General features: G+C 37.7%; 1 protein-coding gene across 11 annotated transcripts in view; it reads right to left on the bottom strand.

The window, feature by feature from the left end:
- The window catches only part of CCDC91 (coiled-coil domain containing 91), a 398212-nt gene that overhangs the window by 103157 nt on the left and 273640 nt on the right, over positions 1-21415 (bottom strand). For all 11 annotated transcript variants that reach the window (XR_011464286.1, XM_070371255.1, XM_070371253.1 and 8 more), the window contains 2 exons: positions 6911-7003; positions 6754-6822 (listed from right to left, as the gene is read on the bottom strand). Coding sequence is in view for 10 of the 11 variants with exons in the window: in XM_070371255.1 (XP_070227356.1) it covers positions 6754-6822; positions 6911-7003 (162 nt within the window). In the remaining variant the exon portion in view is untranslated. The remainder of the gene's footprint in view (positions 1-6753; positions 6823-6910; positions 7004-21415) is intronic.

The following is a 21415-nucleotide window of genomic DNA, read 5'->3' as shown; positions in this document are numbered from 1 at the left end:
ATTTATTTTAGGTCAACACTCTGGTGGCCTGCATAGGGATCAGAGAAGACGCCTGAAGGCTCTGGGGCTACTGAACAGATATGGAACCCAGTGTTACTCACTGCTTTCTTGTTGACTGGAGTTTTGCAGGTACACCTTTCTCCTAGATCCCAAGTTCATGCCCTCTTTGTGTTTGAGGCTCTCCAGGTTTTATTCAGACTCTGTTTTAAGGTTTTGCATTTCTGCTAAAGGCGTTGTTCTGCATGCATTTGGTGCTTCGGTCTGATTTTGAGTTCAGACTGTTTCCATTGAAGCTGGCTGGAAATGCCTTCAGTCCATTCCTTTGGGAACAGTGACTTCTTCACTGAAACTGTATCTGTTTTTCATCCTTAGGCCAATTCTTTGGAAGGGACTATTCTCTGGAAATTGACTGAAAAGGTCTTTGGCCTGGCTTTTCCAGGGCCACGCTGTCTCCTTAGAACTGACTGGTGATAGCTTATAAGCTGTTTGAGCTGTAAGCTGTTAAACTGTTTGAAATTGTCCTTTTAATCTAGAGAAAAACCTCTGAGAAATGAGATCCCACTTATCTAAGTATTTTGAGGTCACTCCCCCTACAGGGACTCCAGCTAAACTGATCTTTAAAAAGGATAGTGCTAATCCTCCTAATGCTCATTTTTGGAAAAAAGAAAAGAAAAAAAGAAAACTGATGTGACTAAAGACAAGTTAGAATATCAGTGGCCATTATGGGAAACTTTTGAAATTTCTAAACTTAATTTCCTTAAAACTGAATTAGATCACAACAGTTCAAAACCTTTCAGAACAGAGTGGTATGCCTGTTTTGATTGGTATCTTAAGACTTCTCACCATTATCTAAAGCTGAAAATAGTCTCTCTACAAAATAAGATTTTAAGGTTAACTGAGGCAAACAAACAATTAAAGAAAGATGAAATGGTTCCAAAAGCCTCAGGCTCTTCTTCCTTGGTTTCCCCAGCACTATCTTTCTCATCCTTGGATCTTCTTGGCCGGACTCTGCCTCTGGCACCATGTTCCTCCCACCTTTCTGTGCCCTTGATGCCTCCTCTATATCCCATAGTAATTATCCTATCAAACTTACCCTTTTTTCTAAAACTCTTCCCACTCCATTTTCCTCTGAAATATTCAGAACTTTTCTTGTAAAACTAAGCCTTCTGAGGATCCAGAAGTTAAAGTTTTAATTTCTTATATTCTCTGAACTAAAATTGAACTGCAAGTCATAATAAAATATTTTCTCAAAGTAAACTGAAGATCCTCATACATTTGCTGAGGAATTTAATACAGTCATTCAAACTTATCAACAGTGTTCCTCTGACTCATGTCAGCTAGTTCATATGCTTGTTGGTTAAGGCCAGGCCCAGCATAGGATGAAAACCGCTAACTGGGAAAATCCTGAAAGGTCAGGCAATCATTAGATGACTTCATCGAGCAATTCCTGGGGCTTTTTCAAAACCTGTAGATTGAAACAGAATTCAGGATTGCACACAAAAATTGGATGACCCTTTTTATGACTACTATAATCAACTTCAGAATGCTTTTAAGAAAATTCTGGTCTTTCTTCAGATGTTGATTCCACCCAGGCAGCTTTGAATTCTGTATTATTAATAGGCTGAACTGGGACCTCTTTCTTTCCATCTGGTAAAAAGGATGAGGATGGAATGGAAAACTATGTCTACTTCAGACTTAATTAATCTAGCAAACCAGCTCTCTCACACTCTAGATGAGTCACTGGAAAAGAAGAATACCAGGTTTCCTAATCTTCAAATCCAGCAAATGAAGACTTCTAAATGAAACCAAAACCTTCCCAGTTTCTGCTATAATTGCAAAGAGCCAGGCCACTGGAAAAGACTTACAAATTTAGGTACTTTCAGTGTTTTCGATCCTCTAACCAGCCTTTCTCTTGTCCTTTCAATTCTCAGTTGCAGGGTTTTGAGGAACTACAGGGTCTCTTCCCAGTCCTCCCTCTCAGTTGGCTTGGGGAAATATTTTTCGTGATTGAGGATGAATCTCTTCCTGTCTTAACCAACAACAAAGGCATAGTCTCAGGGTTCCATCTCATTACTATAATGCAGCTCCTGCTGCAGTTCAAATATCTAATGAACTTCTTTTATTCATGGTCTATAGATTTCAGAGTGGACTGAAAGAAGCCTCCCCTCACAGACAGGATATTCTCTCTTCTGTGGCTAAGGTACTTTTAAAAAAGTTTGTCCCTACCTGAGGAGCTCATTTCAAACATCATAGTGATCTAGAAATCCATTTTACTGGCTATGCACTTCAACAAGTTTGTGTTGTTTAGCTGGTTTTAAAACATTTTCACTGTGCTTGTTGTTTGTTGCTACTTAGTCACTAAGCCATGTCCAACCCTTTGCAACTCCATGGACTGCAGCATGCCAGGCTTCTCTGCCCTTCACTATATGCTGGAGTTTGCCCAAACTCATGCCCATTGAGTCCATCATCTCATTCTCTGCTGCCACCTTCTGCTTTTGCCTTCAATCTTTCCCAGCATCAGGGTATTTTCCAATGAGTTAGCTCTTTATATCAGGTGGCCAAAGTACTGGAGCTTCAGCTTCAGAATCAGTTCTTCCAGTGAATAGTTAGAATTCATTTCCTTTAGGATTGACTGGTTTGATCTCCTTGCAGTCCAAGGGACTCTCAAGAGTCTTCTCCAGCACCATAATCAAAAGCATCAATTCTTCAACCCTCATCCTTCTTTAAGTATGGTCCGCCTCTCACATCCACATACGACTACTAGAAAAACCATAGCTTTGATTATACGGACTTTGTCCGTAAAGTGATGTCCTTGCTTTTTAATACGCTGTCTAGGTTTGTCATAGCTTTCTTCCAAGGAGCAAGTGTCTTAATTTCATGGCTGCAGTCACTGTATGCAGTGATTTTAGAGCCCAATAAAAAAAAAGTCTATCACTGTTTCCACTTTTTCCCCTTCTATTTGCCATGAAGTGATGGGACTGGATGCCATGATCTTAGTTTTTTCATGTTGAGTTTCAAGCCAGCTTTGTCACTCTTCTGTTTCCACCTCATCAAGAGGCTCTTTAGTTCCTCCTCACGTCTCTCCCATTAGAGTAGCATCTTCTGCATAACTGGAGGTTGCTGCTATTTCTCCCAGCAATCTTGAATCCAGCTTGTGCTTCATCTACCCTGGCATTTTGCATGATGTACTATGCATGTAAGTTAAATAAGCAAGATGACGATATATAGCCTTGTCTTCTCCTTTTCCATGAACCAGTCAGTTGTACCATGTCCAGGTCCACTGCTTCTTGACCTGAATACGGGTTTCTCAGGAGACAGGTAAAGTGGTCTGCTACTCTCATCTCTTTAAGAATTTTCTAGTTTGTTGTGATCCATACAAACACTTTAGTGTAGTCAGTGAAAAGACGTAGTTGTTTTTCTGGAATTCATTTGCTTTCTATATCATCCAACAAATGGATCACAGCCTTGTCATGGTGAAGGGGCTTGTGTAACTCAATGAAGTTCATGACCACCAAAGATGGATGGGTTATAGTGAAGAGTTTTGAAAAAATGTGGTCCACTGGAGGAGGGAATGGCAAACCACTCCAATATTCTTGCTGTGAGAACCCCATGAACAGTATGAAAAGGCAAAAAGGTATGGCACCAGAAGATAAATCCTCCAGGTTGGAAGGTGTCCAATATGCTACTAGGGGAAAGTGAAGGGCAATTATTAATAGTTCCAGAAATAATTCAGAGGTTGGGCCAAAAGAGGAATGATACTCAGCTGTGGATGTTCCTGGTGGTGAAAGTAAATCTGAAGCTGTTAAAAAAAAAAGAATATCACATAGGAACCTGGAATGTCAGGTTTGTGAATCAAGGTAAATTAGATATGGTCAAGCAGGAGATGGCAAGAGTAAACATCGATGTATTAGGAATTAGTGAACTAAATTGGATGAGAATGGTGAATTTAATTCAGAGCACCATTATATCTACTACTGTGGGTAAGAATCCTTTAGAAGAAATGGAGTAGCTGTCATAGTCAACAAAAAGTCCAAAATGCAGTACTTGGGTGCAATCTCAAAAATGACAGAATGATCTTGGTTCATTTCCAAGGCAAGCCATTCAACATCATAGTAATCCAAGTCTATGCCCTGACCACTAATGCTGAAGAAGCTGAAGTTGGCCAGTTTTATGAAGATCTACAAGACGTTCTAGAACTAACACCAAAACAATATATCCTTTTCATCATAGGGGACTGAAACATAAAAGTAAGAACTCAAGAGATACTTGGAGTAACAGGTAAATGTGGCCTTGGAGTACAAAATGAAGCAGGGCAAAGGCTAACTAAGAGTTTGTCAAGAGAACACACTGATCATAGCAAACAGCCTTTTGCAACAACAGAAGAGACAACTCGACACATGGACACCAAAGTGTTAGTCCCTCAGTCATCTACAACTCTTTGCAACCCCTTGGACTCTAGCCCACCAGGCTCCTCTGTCCACGGAATTCTCCAGGCAAGAATACTGGAGTAGGGAGCCATTCCTTTCTCCAGGGAATCTTCCTGACCCAGGGATCAAAGTCAGGTCTCCTGATTACAGATGTATTCTTTACTGTCTGAGCCACCAGGGAAATCCCTACACATGGACATCACCAGATGATCAATGCCAAAATCAGACATTATATTCTTTGCAGCCAAAGATGGAGAAGCTCTATACAGTCAGCAAAATTAACACCTGGGGCTTACTGTGGCTCAGACCATGAGCTCCTTATTGCAAAATTCAGGTTTTCCTGCTTTCTTCAATCTAAGCAAGGTAGAGAAAGTAGGCCATTCACTGTGCTTACCACCCTTAATCCCTCTGGCTTAGCTGAATACACTCATAGCATACTGAGATTCAGTTAGCAAAATTTCTTTCCAAATCCCAGGTCCACCCCTTTTGGAACTCATATAATGCTCACCCCTCTTAAAAAATATTTATTTACTTTGCTGTACCTGATCTAAGTTACAGCATGCGGGGCCTTTGATCTTGTGGCATACGGGATCTTCAGTTATGGCATGCAGGACCAAAGAGTTCACATGACACAATTAAATCATTCCAAATGTCACAACTAAACTGTCACCCTCCAAGACAGTCACAAGACATCCAATGCACTTGGCTCCTGCCTTTTTGGACCCACAACTAACAAAAGGAGTGATACTCCAATATTGCAAAGGCCTAGTTGTTCCCATTAAGAACAACCATGAAGAACATGTTTCCATGAAGAACAACTGTGCCTTGGTAGAGGAAGCCTTTTCACAACATACCCTTGAGAGGTGACGACCTTAAGCATCATACCTTGCACCTGGAATGTGCCTACTGGAAGACATACTTCCAGAAGAATGCTCTTCCACCTCACTGAAGAGGCCCCTATCAGGCACTGATAACTAGCCCCTGCACTATCAAACTCCAAGGAACAGACTCTTGGATTCACAGTACATAGCTTAAGAAAGCATGGAACCCCAACTGGTCATGCACGTCATCTGGTGACCTGAAAGTAAAGACTTCCTGGAAATGAAGTCGATGACATCTGATGAGATAGTTTTCCCCAGATACCTAGACCAGGCTTGTTAGAAGTTTGCCACCAAACCTTTGATGATGATGATATAACACTTCAGATGATCTCTGATGTCTACAATTTTGATAACATGTGGACTTTAGATAAAAACTGCCTAAGATGTCTCCCTCCTACCCCTCCTTCTTACTTGAATGCAACTGCAACAGTTCTCCAACCTGCACCACTTTCCTTCTGACAATGATGGACAAAAATTGCTGTAACCAGAAACCCTGGTTCTTAATCTGTGATGTTTTCAGAGAAAGCTCTTGATCAAAGGGGAAAATGTAAAAAAATTCAGAAACAGAAACCTCAATTAAATAGTGTCAGGAGACCCCTTTAAGGGGGAGCTGTCACACCCTGCAACTATAGTAGAGCCCAAGAGGAAGAAGAAAGACCCCTCTTCTTTCCTGCCAGGGACTCAGCCAACGACAAGCCATGAACTCTGTATTTCCTGCAACCCTTACAACTTCCTTTCCTCTCTATTAAAGTGTTCTTATTGCCACATGGGAATTTGTATGTGGCTTGGACGCTAGCAGACCCCAAATTGAAATTCTCTCATAATACTGAAAAAACGTACTTTTGTTGGACAAATATCTGATGGTGTATTTCAGGTCAGCATATGTATACATTAGCATACATATATTTAAAATCTATGCATATACTACACAGATGATTTATTTCAAAGTTGGCTTTAAAAATCATACACCTTGATAAATGCATATGTACATACAAATAAACACATATACTCAATACTTGTGTGACACCTGTCAAATACCAAGTGGATATTGTTGCACCTATGTAGATATATTGTTTTTAACATATGATTGATAATCTAAATGTAAAGCATTTCAATATCATTACCGTGTGTAATGTATGTTTAATAAGAATACAAACAGCAGAAGAGGAAAAAAATTCTTAAATTTTCTGGATGAAATATTTTAAAAGTATACTGAGTATACCATTAATGAACTCAGTTTATTAATTACACTTACTTACAAAGAAATTTATTACTGATGGGTCTATACCAGGTAAATACTTATGCATAAATATAACAAAAACAATTCTTACATGAGACCAACAACATTCACTTTAGGCTTTGAGGAGGGGGTAAACATAAAAACAATTGGACTAATAAAAAGTATTAGAATTAAACCTCACAATAAACTTTGCAGATAGAAATACCTTTGCAGCAGATATTAATGCTTCTTTATTTTTTTGCCTTTCTTCCTCCAAACATTTTTCCAATATTTCCTGTAAATGATAAGACAGTTAGACATTACAGTATTATTTGGGACAACAGAACATTCTTTCCACACTCTAAGCAAAATTAAAATATTACCTTCTGTTCTTGAGATTGCTGAGTCAAAGCTTCCTTTATTTTTTCTTTTAACAGTTCCTTCTCTGTGTCAAGCATTTCAAGGAGCCTCTGATGCTACAAGGAAAGTTAACTGCATTACGATTATGGCTCTGAGATAGATAACCTATCAACACGGAGAACAGCTGGTAGAATTCATTTGAAGTAGTTACCAGGGGAAATAAGAAAGTTGGCTAAAATGAGGGCTTAGGAGCCAAAAAATCTGAATTCCCATTTTTTTCATCAGTCAAGACATACTTTTTTAATCCCCAAATTCAGTATAGTAGATGACATGAAATTTAATTTGAAAGATATTCCAAATATGAAGTGAATCAGAAAATGATAAAATGTCCTTTTCCAAAATTAAACTTGGCAAATATACTCATTAAAATTATTAGTAGCTTACAGTGAGAGCAATCAGATTATAACTGATGTCTGCCTGATGAAATATTATCCTAACAGAATATTTGTGTTTCTAGTAAAGTACTGCTAAAGAAATTGAAAGATCATTAGTCTCATCCTAAGATTTTGCTAGAGATTCAAAAAAAATAAATAAATAAATCTATGAAAGTAGTCAAAGGAATAGTATTGTGATAGCTAATGTTAAAGAATACAGAGTTCATGTATTCATTTTTATTCAACTGTAGTAGTAAAAAAGCACACAGAGTCATTATCAAATTATCATAATTCAAACTTGGAGTTTGAATGAAGTTTTGTTGAGAAAATTTGACCTCTATGGCCTCAACACCTTCAATATAGATAAGCCAGATACTTGCTCTGAACAGTGCTCTCAGGGAAAGCAAAATACATGTATTCCCATTCACACAGATTTCACCTCAGTTATTAAAGGCAAATAAGATATTTTCTCAGATTTATAACTATTTACATAAGTTCAGTTCAGTTCAGGTCAGTTGCTTAGTCGTGTCTGACTCTTTGCGACCCCATGAATCACAGCACACCAGGCCTCCCTGTCCATCACCAACTCCTGGAGTTCACTCAGACTCATGTCCATCGAGTCGGTGATGCCATCCAGCCATCTCATCTTCTGTCGTCCCCTTCTCCTCCTGCCCCCAATCCCTCCCAGCATCAGAGTCTTTTCCAATGAGTCAACTCTTCGCATAAGGTGGCCAAAGTACTGGAGTTTCAGCTTTAGCATCATTCCTTCCAAAGAAATCCCAGGGCTGATCTCCTTTAGAATGGACTGGTTGGATCTCCTTGCAGTCCAAGGAACTCTCAAGAGTTTTCTCCAACACCACAGTTCAAAGGCATCAATTTTTTGGCGCTGAGCTTTCTTCAAAGTCCAACTCTCACATCCATACATGACCACTGGAAATACCATAGCCTTGACTAGACAGACCTTTGCTGGCAAAGTAATGTCTCTGCTTTTCAATATGCTATCTAGGTTGGTCATAACTTTCCTTCCAAGGAGTAAGCGTCTTTTAATTTCATGGCTGCAATCACCATCCACAGTGATTTTGGAGCCCCCAAAAATAAAGTCTGACACTGTTTCCACTGTTTCCCCATCTATTTCCCATGAAGTGATGGGACCAGATGCCATGATCTTCGTTTTCTGAATGTTGAGAGCTTTAAGCCAACTTTTTCACTCTCCTCTTTCACTTTCATCAAGAGGCTTTTTAGTTCCTCTTTACTTTCTGCCATAAGGGTGGTATCATCTGCATATCTTAGGTTATTGATATTTCTCCCGGCAATCTTGATTCCAGCTTGTGCTTCTTCCAGCCCAGCGTTTCTCATGATGTACTCTGCATAGAAGTTAAATAAGCAGGGAGACAATATACAGCCTTGACATATGCCTTTTCCTATTTGAAACCAGTCTGTTGTTCCATGTCCAGGTCTAACTGTTGCTTCCTGACCTGCATATAGGTTTCTCAAGAGGCAGATCAGGTGGTCTGGTATTCCCATCTCTTTTAGAATTTTCCAGTTTATTGTGACCCACACAGTCAATAAAGCAGAAATAGGTGTTTTTCTGGAACTCTTGCTTTTTCAATGATCCAGCGGATATTGGCATTTTGATCTCTGGTATTTACATAAGAGCCTCCTTTAAATATGAACCAATTTCTGATACTCAGCATTTTAAAACAGATCTATGTCATTCAAAGTTGTTCTGATTTAAATGGCTTTTAGGCAGAAAATCTAAGTTTAGAGTAAGTGACCAAACAGAAAGTTAAGATAGTCTCTGATTTCTATTTTTAATTTTAATGCTTTTATCTTAATTTTTCAAGACAATAAGAAAAATTACCAAAAAATGTGATTTTTCTTTAAAAACAAGTCTAAACTGCAATATAAATTATGACACCATGAAAAAAAAATTGTTGGTATCCTATGAATTTGTGGAAATCATCTGAATAACAAATCAGTAGGCCTACCATATGATATATAATAACAAAGACTTTAACGTTATATTCTTGGGAAGTCTAAATGCACACAGAATTTCATGAAGTCAGAAACAACACCTAATACTCTTTATAAAACACATGATAAAATGTTTAACCAGGCAAATAATTAGACACAAAAATGGTAAGTACAATTCTCACTTGAGACTGAAAATATTCAATTTAGGCTTTGAAATGAGGGTAAACATAGCAAAAATGGAACAAGTAAAAATTTCCAGAATTAAACTACAGAAGAAATTTTTAAGAGTTTTCAATAATATTGAAAGTGATTTCTCCTTAAAATGAACAGTTAATAAATCAGACTAATGGAGATCAGTAAGTAATTAACTATAAGTAGGCCACCTTTCTCTGATGCTTCTCTTGTGGCACAGTCATAAGTAATCCACCTGGCAATACAGGAGATGTGGGTTTAATCCCTGAGTCGGGAAGATTCCCAGGAGAAGGAGATGACAGTGCTCTCTAGTACTCCTGCCTGAGAAACTCCATGAACATGGGAGCGTGGTGGGCTGCAGTCCATGGGGTCACAAAGAATTGGACAAGACTTAGTGACTAAACAACAAAGAAGCCACATTTCTCCAAGGGTCCAAAAAGAACTAGTAAAAGGCGATACAGTAGCTAAAAATGACAATGCAAGGTTAGAAAATTCATTTCTGAACTTCATTTCTTAACTCTATAGTACACTATAACAAAACACTATTTTTGAGCTTGTTTGAGCCAAAATAAATTCAGGATAATAATTTGAAAGAAGCACCCTACATAAAATATACCTTAAGTAAAATTATAGATCTACTGGAGAAAATACAAAGTAACTACCATATATATGTGTGTGTGTGTGTGTGTGTGTGTGTGTACATATACACATACATATAAAATAATAGCTAACATTTTTGAGCATTTTAAAGTTTCAGACATTGTTAAAAGTATTTTACATGTAATTGTACGGGCTGCAGTCCAGGGGTTCGCTAAGAGTCGGACACGACTGAGTGACTTCACTTTCACTTTTCACTTTCATGCACTGGAGAAGGAAATGGCAACACACTCCAGTGTTCTTGCCTGGAGAATCCCAGGGATGGGGGAGCCTGGTGGGCTGCCGTCTATGGGGTCGCATAGAGTCGGACACGACTGAAGTGACTTAGCAGCAGCAGTACCATAATAAACATAAGAAACTGCTAAACTGAATGACAGTCTTCCTCATTTTCAGACTAAGTTATGTGAGACACAGAGAGGCTAAGAAATTTTCAGGTCTTGAAGGAAGAGCTTCAGCAATAATTATATCTATACACTCATTTTCAGCAGTAATAATCATTTAATAGCTAAAAGCAGTGGCAGTGTTACCTAGTTACTAAAGCTACATGATGTAAGTATTATAACATTTGGCGTTAAAAGGATTTGAGTAATCTGCTTTTGATTTTGTTTTTTTCAGAATAATATTAAAACGATTCTTTGAATAAATATCCCTTGATATTAGGAAATATGATTGAAAAATATATTTAATGGTATGGGAGAAGGTCAGTTTTCATTCCAATCCCAAAGAAAGGCAATGCCAAACAATGTTCAAACTACAGGACCACTGCACTTAACTCACATGCTAGCAAAGAAAGGCTCAAAATTCTCCAAGCCAGTCTTCAACAGTATGTGAACTGTGAACTTCTAGATGTTCAACCTGGATTTAGAAAAGGCAGAGGAACCAGCGATCAAATTGCCAACATCCGTTGGATCATAGAAAAAGCAAGACAATTCCAGAAAAACACCTACAGCTGCTTTATTAATTACTCTTCCAAAGCCTTTGACTCTGTAAATCACAATAAACTCTGGAAAATTCTTTAAGAGATAGGAATACTAGACTACTTTAGCTGCCTCCTGAGAAATCTGTATGTAGGCAAGAAGCTGGACATGGAACTACGAACTGGTTCCAATTTTGGAAAGTAGTACGTCCAGCCTGTATATATTGTCACCCTGCTTATTTAACTGCTATAGAGAAAACATCATGCGAAATGGTGGGGTGGATGAAGCACAAGCTAGAATCAAGATTGCCAGGAGAAATGTTAATAACCTCAGGTATGCAGATGACACCACCCTTATCGTAGAAAGTGAAGAGGAACTGAAGAGCCTCTTGTTGAAGGTGAAAGAGGATAGTGAAAACATTGGGTAAAAGTCAACATTCAAAAAACTAAGATCAAGAGAACACTCTACACATAGAAATCACCCCATGGTCAACACTGAAATCAGATTATATTATAATCTGAATATATTTTTGCAGCCAAAGGTGGAGAAATTCTATACAGTCAACAAAAACAAGACCGGGAACTGAATGTGGCTCAGATCATGAACTCCTTATTGCCAAATTCAGACTAAAATTGAAGAAAGTAGGGAAAACCACTAGATGGTTCAGGTATGACCTAAATCAAATCCCTTACGATTATACAGTGGAAGTGAGAAATAGATTTAAGGGACTAGATCTGATAGACAGAGTGCCTGATGAACTATGGATGGAGATTCGGGACACTGTACAGGAGACAGAGATCAAGAACATCCCCAAGAAAAAGAAACGCAAAAAAGCAAAATGGCTGTCAGAGGAGGTCTTACAAATAGCTGTGAAAAGAAGGGACGCAAAAAACAAAGGAGAAAAGGAAAAATATACCCATTTGAATGCAGAGTTCCAAAGAATAGCAAGGAGAGATAAGGAAGCCTTCCTCAGTGATCAATGCAAAGAAATAGAGGAAAACAATAGAATGGGAAACACTAGGATCTCAAGAAAATTAAAGACAATAAAAGGAACATTTCATGCAAAGATGGGCTCAATAAAGGACAGAAACGGTATGGACCTAACAGAAGAAGAAGATATTAAGAACAGCTAGCAAAAATACACAGAACTATACAAAAAAGATCTTCAAGACCCAGATAACCTCAATGGTGTGATCACTCACCTAGAGACAGACATTCTGGAAAATGAAGTCCAGTGGCCCTTAGGAAACATCACTATGAACAGAGCTAGTCGAGGTAATGGAATTCCAGTTGAGCTATTTCAAATCCTAAAAGATGATGCTGTTAAAGTGCTGCACTCAATAGGCCAGGAAATTTGGAAAACACAGCAGTGGTCACAGGACTGGAAAAAGTCAGTTTTCATTCCAATCCCAACAAAGGGCAATGCTAAAGACTGTTCAAACTATGGTGCAATTGCACTCATCTCACACATTAGCAAAGTAATGCTCAAAATCCTCCAAGCCAGGCTTCAACAGGTAAACCTCCAGATTTGAAACTGGATTTAGAAAAGGCAAAGGAACCAGAGATCAAATCGCCACCATCCGCTGGATAATAGAAAAAGCAAGAGATTTGCAGAAAAACATCTACTTATGCTGTACTGATTATGCCAAAGACTTTGACTATGTAGATCACAACAAACTGTGGAAAACTGTCCAAGAGAGGGGAATACTAGACCACCTTACCTGCCTCCTGAGAAATCTATATGCAGGTCAAGAAGCAACAGTTAGAACTGGACATGGAACAACAGACTGGTCCCCAAATGGGAAAGTACTATGTCAAGGCTGTATTATTGTCACTGTGCTTATTTAAATTCTATGCAGAGTACATCATGTGAAATGCCAGGCTGGATGAAGTACAAACTGGAATCAAGATTGTGAGGGGAAATATCAATAATCTCAGATATGTAGATGACACCACCCTTATGGCAGAAAGTGAAGAAGAACTAAAGAATCTCTTGATGAAAGTAAAAGTAGAGCGTGAAAAAGCTGGCTTAAAACTCAGCATTCAAAAAAACAGATCATGACATTCAGTCCCATCAATCCATTGCAAATAAATGAAGAAATAAGGGAAACAGTGAGACTATTTTCTTGGGCTCCAAAATCACTGCATATGGTGACCAAAGCCATGGAATTAAAAGACGCTTGCTCCTTGGAAGAAAAGATATGAGAAACCTAGACAGCATGTCAAAAAGCAGAGACATTACATTGCCAACAAAGGTCCATCTATTCATGCTATGGTTTTCCCAGTAGTTGTGTATGGATGTGAGAGTTGGAGTATAAAGAAAGCTGAGCACTGAAGAACTGATGCTTGAACGGCGGTGTTGGAGAAGACTCTTGAGAGTTGCTTGCACTGCAGGGAGATCAAACCAGTCAATCCTAAAGGAAATCAGTTCTGGGTGTTCATTGGAAGGACTGATGTTGAAGCTGAAACTCCACTACTTTGGCCACGTGATGATGCGAAGAAACGACTGATTGAAAAGACCCTGATGCTGGGATATATTGAAGGCAGAGAAGAAGAGGATGACAGAGGATAAGATGGTTGGAAGGCATCATTGACTTGATGGACATGAGTTTGAGCAAACTCCTAGATTTGGTGATGGACAGGGAAGCCTGGCGTGCTGCACTCCATGGGGTCACAAAGAGTAGGACTCAACTGAGTGACTGAACTGAATTGAAAATTGCCATTTTAGTGATTTGTTTGGGTGTGTATAACAGGGATAGAGGAAATGACCACATTAAATTCACCTTATATATCTAGATTTAGAATCATTTAAAATATTTTAATTATATTGGTCATTTTTTGAGAGACCATGTCAGGCACCATATTAGGAACTTTGTAAATATTAACAATCTGCACAATAGTTCAGAAATGTGTTATTACATTTGACAGGTATTAAAACTGAGTTCAGAGAGGTTAGGTAAACTGCTGAGGTCTCACCTGACTAATAAATGGTTAGGCTGAGATTAGAACTCAAGAGATACAAAACCAAAGGGCTTTGTATACAAAAGCCCTTTGTTTTTTGGATACAAAACCCAAGGGTTTTACTCTAGATTCCTGAGAATTAACATACAACTAAAGATGGCTCAATAAAGGACAGAAATGGTATGGACCTATCAGAAACAGAAGATATTAAGAGGTCACAAGAATACACAGAAGATCTGTACAAAAAAGACCTTCATGACTCTGATAATCATGATGGTGTGATCACTCATCTAGAGCCAGACATCCTGGAATGTGAAGTCAAGTGGGCCTTGGGAAGCATCACCACAAACAAAGCTAGTGGAGGTGATGGAATTCCAGTTGAGCTATTTCAAATCCTAAAAGATGATGCTGTGGAAGTGCTGCACTCAACATGTCAACAAATTTGGAAAATTCATCAGTGACCACAGGACTGGAAAACGTCAGTTTCCATTCCAATCCCAAAGAAAGGCAATGCCAAAAAATGCTCAAACTACTGCACAATTGCACTCATCTCCCACGCTAGTAAAGTAATGCTCAAAATTCTCAAAACCAGGCTTCAACAATACATGAACTGTGAACTTCCAGATGTTCAAGCTGGATTAGAAAAGGCAGAGGAACCAGAGATCAAATTGCCAACATCCCCTGGATTATCAAAAAGGCAAGAGAGTTCCATAAAAACATCTATTTCTGCTTTATTGACTATGCCAAAGCCTTTAACTGTGTGGATCACAACAAACTGTAGAAAATTCTGAAAGAATGGGAATACCAGACCACCTGACCTGCCTCTTGAGAAACCTGTATGCAGGTCAGGAAGCAACAGTTAGAACTGGACATGGAACAGCAGACTGGTTCCAAATAGGAAAGGAGTAAGTCAAGGCTGTATATTGTCACCCTACTTATTTACTTATATGCAGAGTACATCATGAAAAACACTGGGCTGGAAGAAGCACAAGCTGGAATCAAGATTGCTGGGAGAAATATCAATAACCTCAGATATGCAGATGACACCACCCTTATGGCAGAAAGTGAAGAAGAACTGAAGAGTCTCTTGATGAAAGTGAAGGAGGAGAGTAAAAAAGTTGGCTTATAGCTCAACATTCAGGAAACTAAGATCATGACATCCGGTCCCATCACTTCATTGCATATAGATGGGGAAACAGTGGAAACAGTGGCAGACTTTATTTTGGGGGGCTTGAAAATTACTGCAGATTGTGATTGCAGCCATGAAATTAAAAGATGCTTACTTCTTGGAAGGAAAGTGATGACCAACCTAGATAGCATATTAGAAAGCAGAGACATTGCTTTGCTGACAAAGGTTCATCTAGTTGAAGCTATGTTTTTTCCAGTAGTCATGTATGGATGTGAGAGTTGGACCATAAAGCTGAGCAATGAAGAATTGATGCTTTGGAACTGTGGTGTTGGAGAAGACTCTTGAGAGTACCTTGGACTGCAAGGGGATCCAACCAGTCAATCCTAAAGAAAATAAGTCCTGAATATTCTTTGGAAGGACTGATGCTAAAGCTGAAGCTCCAATACTTTGGCCACCTGATGGGAAGAACTGACTCACTGGAAAAGACCCTGATGCTGGGACAGATTGAAGGCAGGAGAAGGGGATGACAGAGGATGAGACAGTTGGATGGCATCACCGACCCAATGCACATGAGTTTGAGCAAGCTCCAGGAATTGGTGCTGGACAGGGAAGCCTGGTGTGCTACAGTTCATGGGATTGCATAGAGTTGGACTGAGCAATTGAACTGAACTGATAGTCATTTTAGCAATCTCATTGTGGCCTTTACTTGCATTTTCCTAATAACCAAGCATTTGAACATCTTTAAAAATGCTACTTCTACTTCTGATAGTATATTTTAACTACTCCTTTTCAAATATTACTATTCATAGTACTATCTGTAGAAGAAGGAAAATTATTGGAGCTCTTTTTTCAACTTGGATTTGAGGTTTGTTCACTGACTATTTTCATTATTTAATCACATTAAGGTAGAAATTAAAAAGTATTGAGAGATAACTTGGCCAAAAAGGTTTCAGACTCTCTTTATTAAATCTAAAATAAAATATAAAGCATATCTGGAGATTGCCTGTATTACTTCTGTTGCCTGCCTCAATAGAGAATTCCCTACTTGTCTAAATTAAAATTTAGCACCATGAAAGTTTTATGATATAAGGGATAATCAGTACAGTCTTTGTACCTTACTAGCAGACCATTCCAAGGTGAGGATGTTCTGAACACCTTTTGTTACATACCTCAGAGCCGGAATTCAATCAACGAAAATATTTAATCATATGACTCTTTAAATATTTACAATTTTGAAACAAAGAAGTCCTTTCTACAGAATTTGCAAGACACAGCCTTATAAAACTTTGAAAGGCATTATGAAAATGAGTTGAAATCTAAACCAGTAAATCTCATTTAGAAACACTGAAGAGCTTACTATACTCTGATTATCTAAAATATCCTATTGATTGCTTCTTAAAACTATACTGAAATTTTAGTAATTTTTAAAGCAATTTAAAGAAATAAAGACAAACTACAGAGTCCCGTTAATCTTACGGAGTAGGTGCTTAGTGTAACAATACCAAGAACAGCCCTTTGAAATTCAGCCTAAAACAAAAGGCATTCAGAAGTGGGTTATTCTTTTCCCATATTATGGAAGAAATTTTTCCAAGAGAAAAATTTTTGATATAGACTCAAATATAAATATAGAGGTTATGTGGTTTTCACATGATTTTTGCAAAAAAAGAAAAGAAAAAAAATCCTCTTTCCTGTAATGTGACTCATAGGAGATACTGTAAACAGATTTAATCACAATCATACGTAGATAGTTTTTGAACATCAGATTTTTGACTGAGGAATCCGAGAAGCTCATGTTCAGGTATACAGTTATCAATTTATCACAAGTCCACAAACTTCACATTATCTTATACGTACAGTATATATTCTGCACATTCCAATAGCATAAACATTGAAAAAAGATAAAGAGGTCTGGTGAAAGTGAAAGTTGCTCGGTCGTGTCTGACACTTTGTGACGCCACGGGCTATACAATCCATGGAATTCTCCAGGTCAGAATGCTGGAATGGGTAGCCTTTCCTTTATCCAGGGGATCTTTCCAACCCAGGAACTGAACCCAGATATCCCGCATTGTAGGAGGATTCTTTACCAGCTGAGCCACAAGGGAAGCCTGAAAGGTGGTCTTAAATCACACGTTCATATGAACATGATTTGATGGATACTAAATAAATGCAATAAATGTCTTAATATAATGTTGAGTTACAGCTGCTTCATCTCTTCATGGGCTAATACATTAAATATAAACATAAATAAGATGAACTATAGATCTACTTAAAACATTTTTACCACAAACTCAATAATATCAATAAACTTCTTAAAATGAATAAAATAAGACTAAAGACGTATGTGTGTTAAGTTCCTCAGTCGCGTCTGATTCTTTGCGACTCAATGGACTATAGATTGCCAGGTTCCTCTGTCCATGGAACTTTTCAGGCAAGAATACTGAAGTGGGTAGCCATTCCCTTCTCCAGGGTATCTTCCCAACAAAGGGACTGAACCAAAGTCTCCTGCACTGCAGGCAGGTTCTTTACCATCTGAGCCGCCAGGGAAGCCCAAGACTAAAGATAGATTATACTTAATTTATTTCACCAAATAGACATAATTTTTAATATGCATAAAGAATGGAAGCAATCAGGTTATTCCCCCAACTTAAACAGGTGTTTGATCTGAGGGAGTAATATGAACAGATGAAGCCAAAACTGAGGAAGAAGGCAAGGATGATGCCTCTCACCTCTGCTTTTCATCACTGAACTAGATGTCTTAGCTAATGCAACACAGTAAAAATCGGAGATAAAAAGGGAGAAGAAATTAGGCTGTCTTTCTTCACAGATAGCATGATTATCTTTGTAGAAAATCTGGAAGAATTAACTTAAAAATTCCTGGAATTGATAAGCAATTATAGTAACATTGTAGTATATAATACTAATACACAAAAGCCAATCCCTTTCCTATACAGCAAACAACTTTGAAATCAAAGTCACAATCAGTTCAGTTCAGTTGCTCAGTTGTGTTCCACTCTTTGCGACCCCATGGACTTCAGCATGCCAGGCCTCCCTGTCCATCACCAACTTCCACAGCTTGCTCAAACTCATGTCCATCAAGTCAGTGATGCCATCCAGCCATCTCATCCTCTGTCATCCCCTTCTCCTCCTGCCTTCAATCTTTCCCAACAACAGAGTCTTTTCCAATGAGTCAGTCCTTCACATCACGTGGCCAAAGCATTGGAGTTTCAGCTTCAGTATCACTCCTTTCAGTGAATATTCAGGACTGATTTCCTTTAGGATTGACTGATTGGATCTCCTTGCTGTTCAAGGGACTCTCAAGAGTCTTTTCTAACACCACAATTCAAAAGCATCAATTCTTCGCTGCTCAGCTTTATTTATGGTTCAACTCTCACACCCATACATGAGTACTGGAAAACCAACAGGGCCACCCAAAATGGACAGGTCATGGTAGAGAGTTCTGACAAAACGCAGTTCACCAGAGAAGGAAATGGCAAACCACTTCAGTATTCTTGCCTTGAGAACCCCGTGAACAGTATGAAAAGGCAGAGTCACATTACATTTTACATTATCACCCACAAAATGAAAATGTTAGGTATAAATCCATGATAATCTGTATGAGCTATATGAGAAAGACTACAAATTCTGATGAAAGATATCAAAGAACAATTAATAAAAATATATTTTCCATGTTCATGAAAGGGAGACTGAACGCTGTCAATATGTCAGTTCTTTCCAACTTGATGTATAAACACAATGTAATCTCAGTCAACATCCCAGCAAGGTATTTTGTGGATATGGACAAACAGATTTTAAAGATATGGAGAGAAAGAAAAAAAACAAACAAACAAACCAGAATGACCAATACAGTATTAAACAAGAACAAAGTTGGAGGGCTCATACTCTCTGACTTCAAGGTGTACTATAAAGCCACCGTAATCAAGATAGTGTGGTAATGGCAAAATAGACAAAGAGATAAATGGAATATAATAGTTCAGAAATAGACCCCTATGAATCCAGTCAACTGATCTTTGACAAAGATGCAAAATCAATACAGTGTTACAGTCTTTACAAGTGTTGCTAGAATGACTGGACATCTGCATGCAAAAATATGAATCTAGATACAGATCTCACTCTCTTCACAAAAATTAACTCAAAGTGGATCACAGACCTAAATTTAAAACACAGAATTTTTAAAACTCCAAATGATAACTTAGGAAAAAACCTAGATGGCCTTGGATAAGGCAATGACTTTTTTGATATAACATTATAAGGACAATCCATGAAAGAACTAATGTATAAGTTGACTTTCCATATAAAAATTCTACTAAAACTACATGTATATACTGACTATAAATGAACATGAGAGAATTTTGGAAGGGTAATGGAAATGTTTTATTTTATTCTTGTTTTAAGTGCTAGTTGTAAAAATGTTCTTGTTTGTCAAAATGCAAAGAATGGTACATCTAAAAGGGTACGTATTTTATTTATGTGAATTATTTTCAATAAATTTGAAGAAAAAAGTATATATACATTTTAAATTAATTTTTAACTCATACTAGTTTTGTCCCCTTGAGATAGCTTGACTTTCCTATTCCAGTCAAAAGCAAATCTTTTCCCCATTAAAATGTTACCTCTTTTAAATTATTTCTTGAAGACTCAGAATTTCCTACTCTTTTATCTACAATCTTAGAGCATTTTGTTTCTATAACTAATGCATTGTTTATTTTATTGCAATTTATTTTACAGCTGTCTCTCATATTAAGGCTATTACTTTCTGGAAGGCAAAGAATGTTCTTATACTTTTAAAAAGCCTTTCTAGTACAGTGGCTGATATATTAAAAACTTTCAATTCAAGTTGACAACACTATTATAGATACTAGTGTTCAAGGGACTATCTAACAGTTATTATCATGCCTGCCTAAAGATAAACTAATGGAAAAAAATGTACTGGATTAATATACGACTCTGATAACAACAAGCAACTAAGTTTTTCCTATGATGAAAGGAAAAAAAAATAGTGGTCACCTAAAAATTGTACACAAATATTATTGGCAAACTAATTAAATAGCTCTAAGTGCAACCTGACCAATGCTTTAACAAGGTTACAGTTTGAACCACACCAATCATCTGGTTTGCAAGATTTCCTGCTGGACATCAACACCAACCACTCATTAGACCCCAAACCACCTTGGGAAATAGCTGTGGCTAAGATTTACACAGACCAGTAATGGACTAAATTACTAGTTCAGATGAAAAACAGGTCAGAAGCATATATAACATGACAGAAATTGGAAAGCCAATAAAAAGAATTATATATCAGACTCCCAGCCCCACTCCTCAAAATTTAGCTGAAAGTTTAAAGACTCTGAAGTTGGAAGACTTGAAAAAGGTCTGGCAATTTTCTTACACAAACTTTATAACTATTATGAAATGCAGATTTGATGACACCTTGGGAAATATTATCACATATTTAGTATCTTTTAGATGGGAAATGAAATAATCACATCAAATACCTTTGACATATTTTTTAAAAGATTATACATAGGGAAAGAATATAGAAAATAAAAAGACAGTGCCTCTTTCTCTTCCATATGAAAGAAAAACAAATTCTCCAGACAATGGGGACATTTTTCAAGCAGAATATTTTATTTTTACAGCTTTATAAAATACATATTTTAAAATAAAGCATACTCCATTTTCCCCCCCAAATAAACTGTGTACCTATGAAGTATATGAGGATACACAGTAAGCACTGTGAATGATAATGAATCAGCATATTATAAAAAACACACCGTTAACTCCTAACATCAATTAAAGACAGAATGATTGACAAAAATCAATAGAATATTCAGAAGGGTTCAGCCTTGGTCTTGATTCGTTTATAGTAAGGACCAGTGGTTTTCAAATTCTGCCCAACAGAGCACTAGACATCCCCATCTCTATTTCAACTAGAGTCAACTATGCCTTTATTGGTCTTATTTGTAGGAATAAGCTTCAGTAGAAGCTTAAATCTAAGAAAAGGTATAATGGATAAGACACTTTCTAAAATAGAGAATGAAATTGTATATTCACACATTTGGTTTCAGCTTTGACATGTAAAGAGCCTGGAAGATCAACGTGATCCTTGAACAAGAAAAAAGCTGAAACAAACTAAAGATCACATGCTTAGATCTATCAGAGAACCAGAATATAGCAAACTCTCCCATCCCCACCATCATGATCAATTTACAACTAGGCAAATCCAGAGTCACAACCAAGATCATC

Source organism: Bos mutus, chromosome 5 (assembly GCF_027580195.1).
Source record: "Bos mutus isolate GX-2022 chromosome 5, NWIPB_WYAK_1.1, whole genome shotgun sequence".
Classification (NCBI taxonomy): domain Eukaryota; kingdom Metazoa; phylum Chordata; class Mammalia; order Artiodactyla; family Bovidae; genus Bos; species Bos mutus.
Note: the sequence above shows the minus strand (reverse complement) of the source record. Positions and strands in the feature narration are given on the sequence as shown.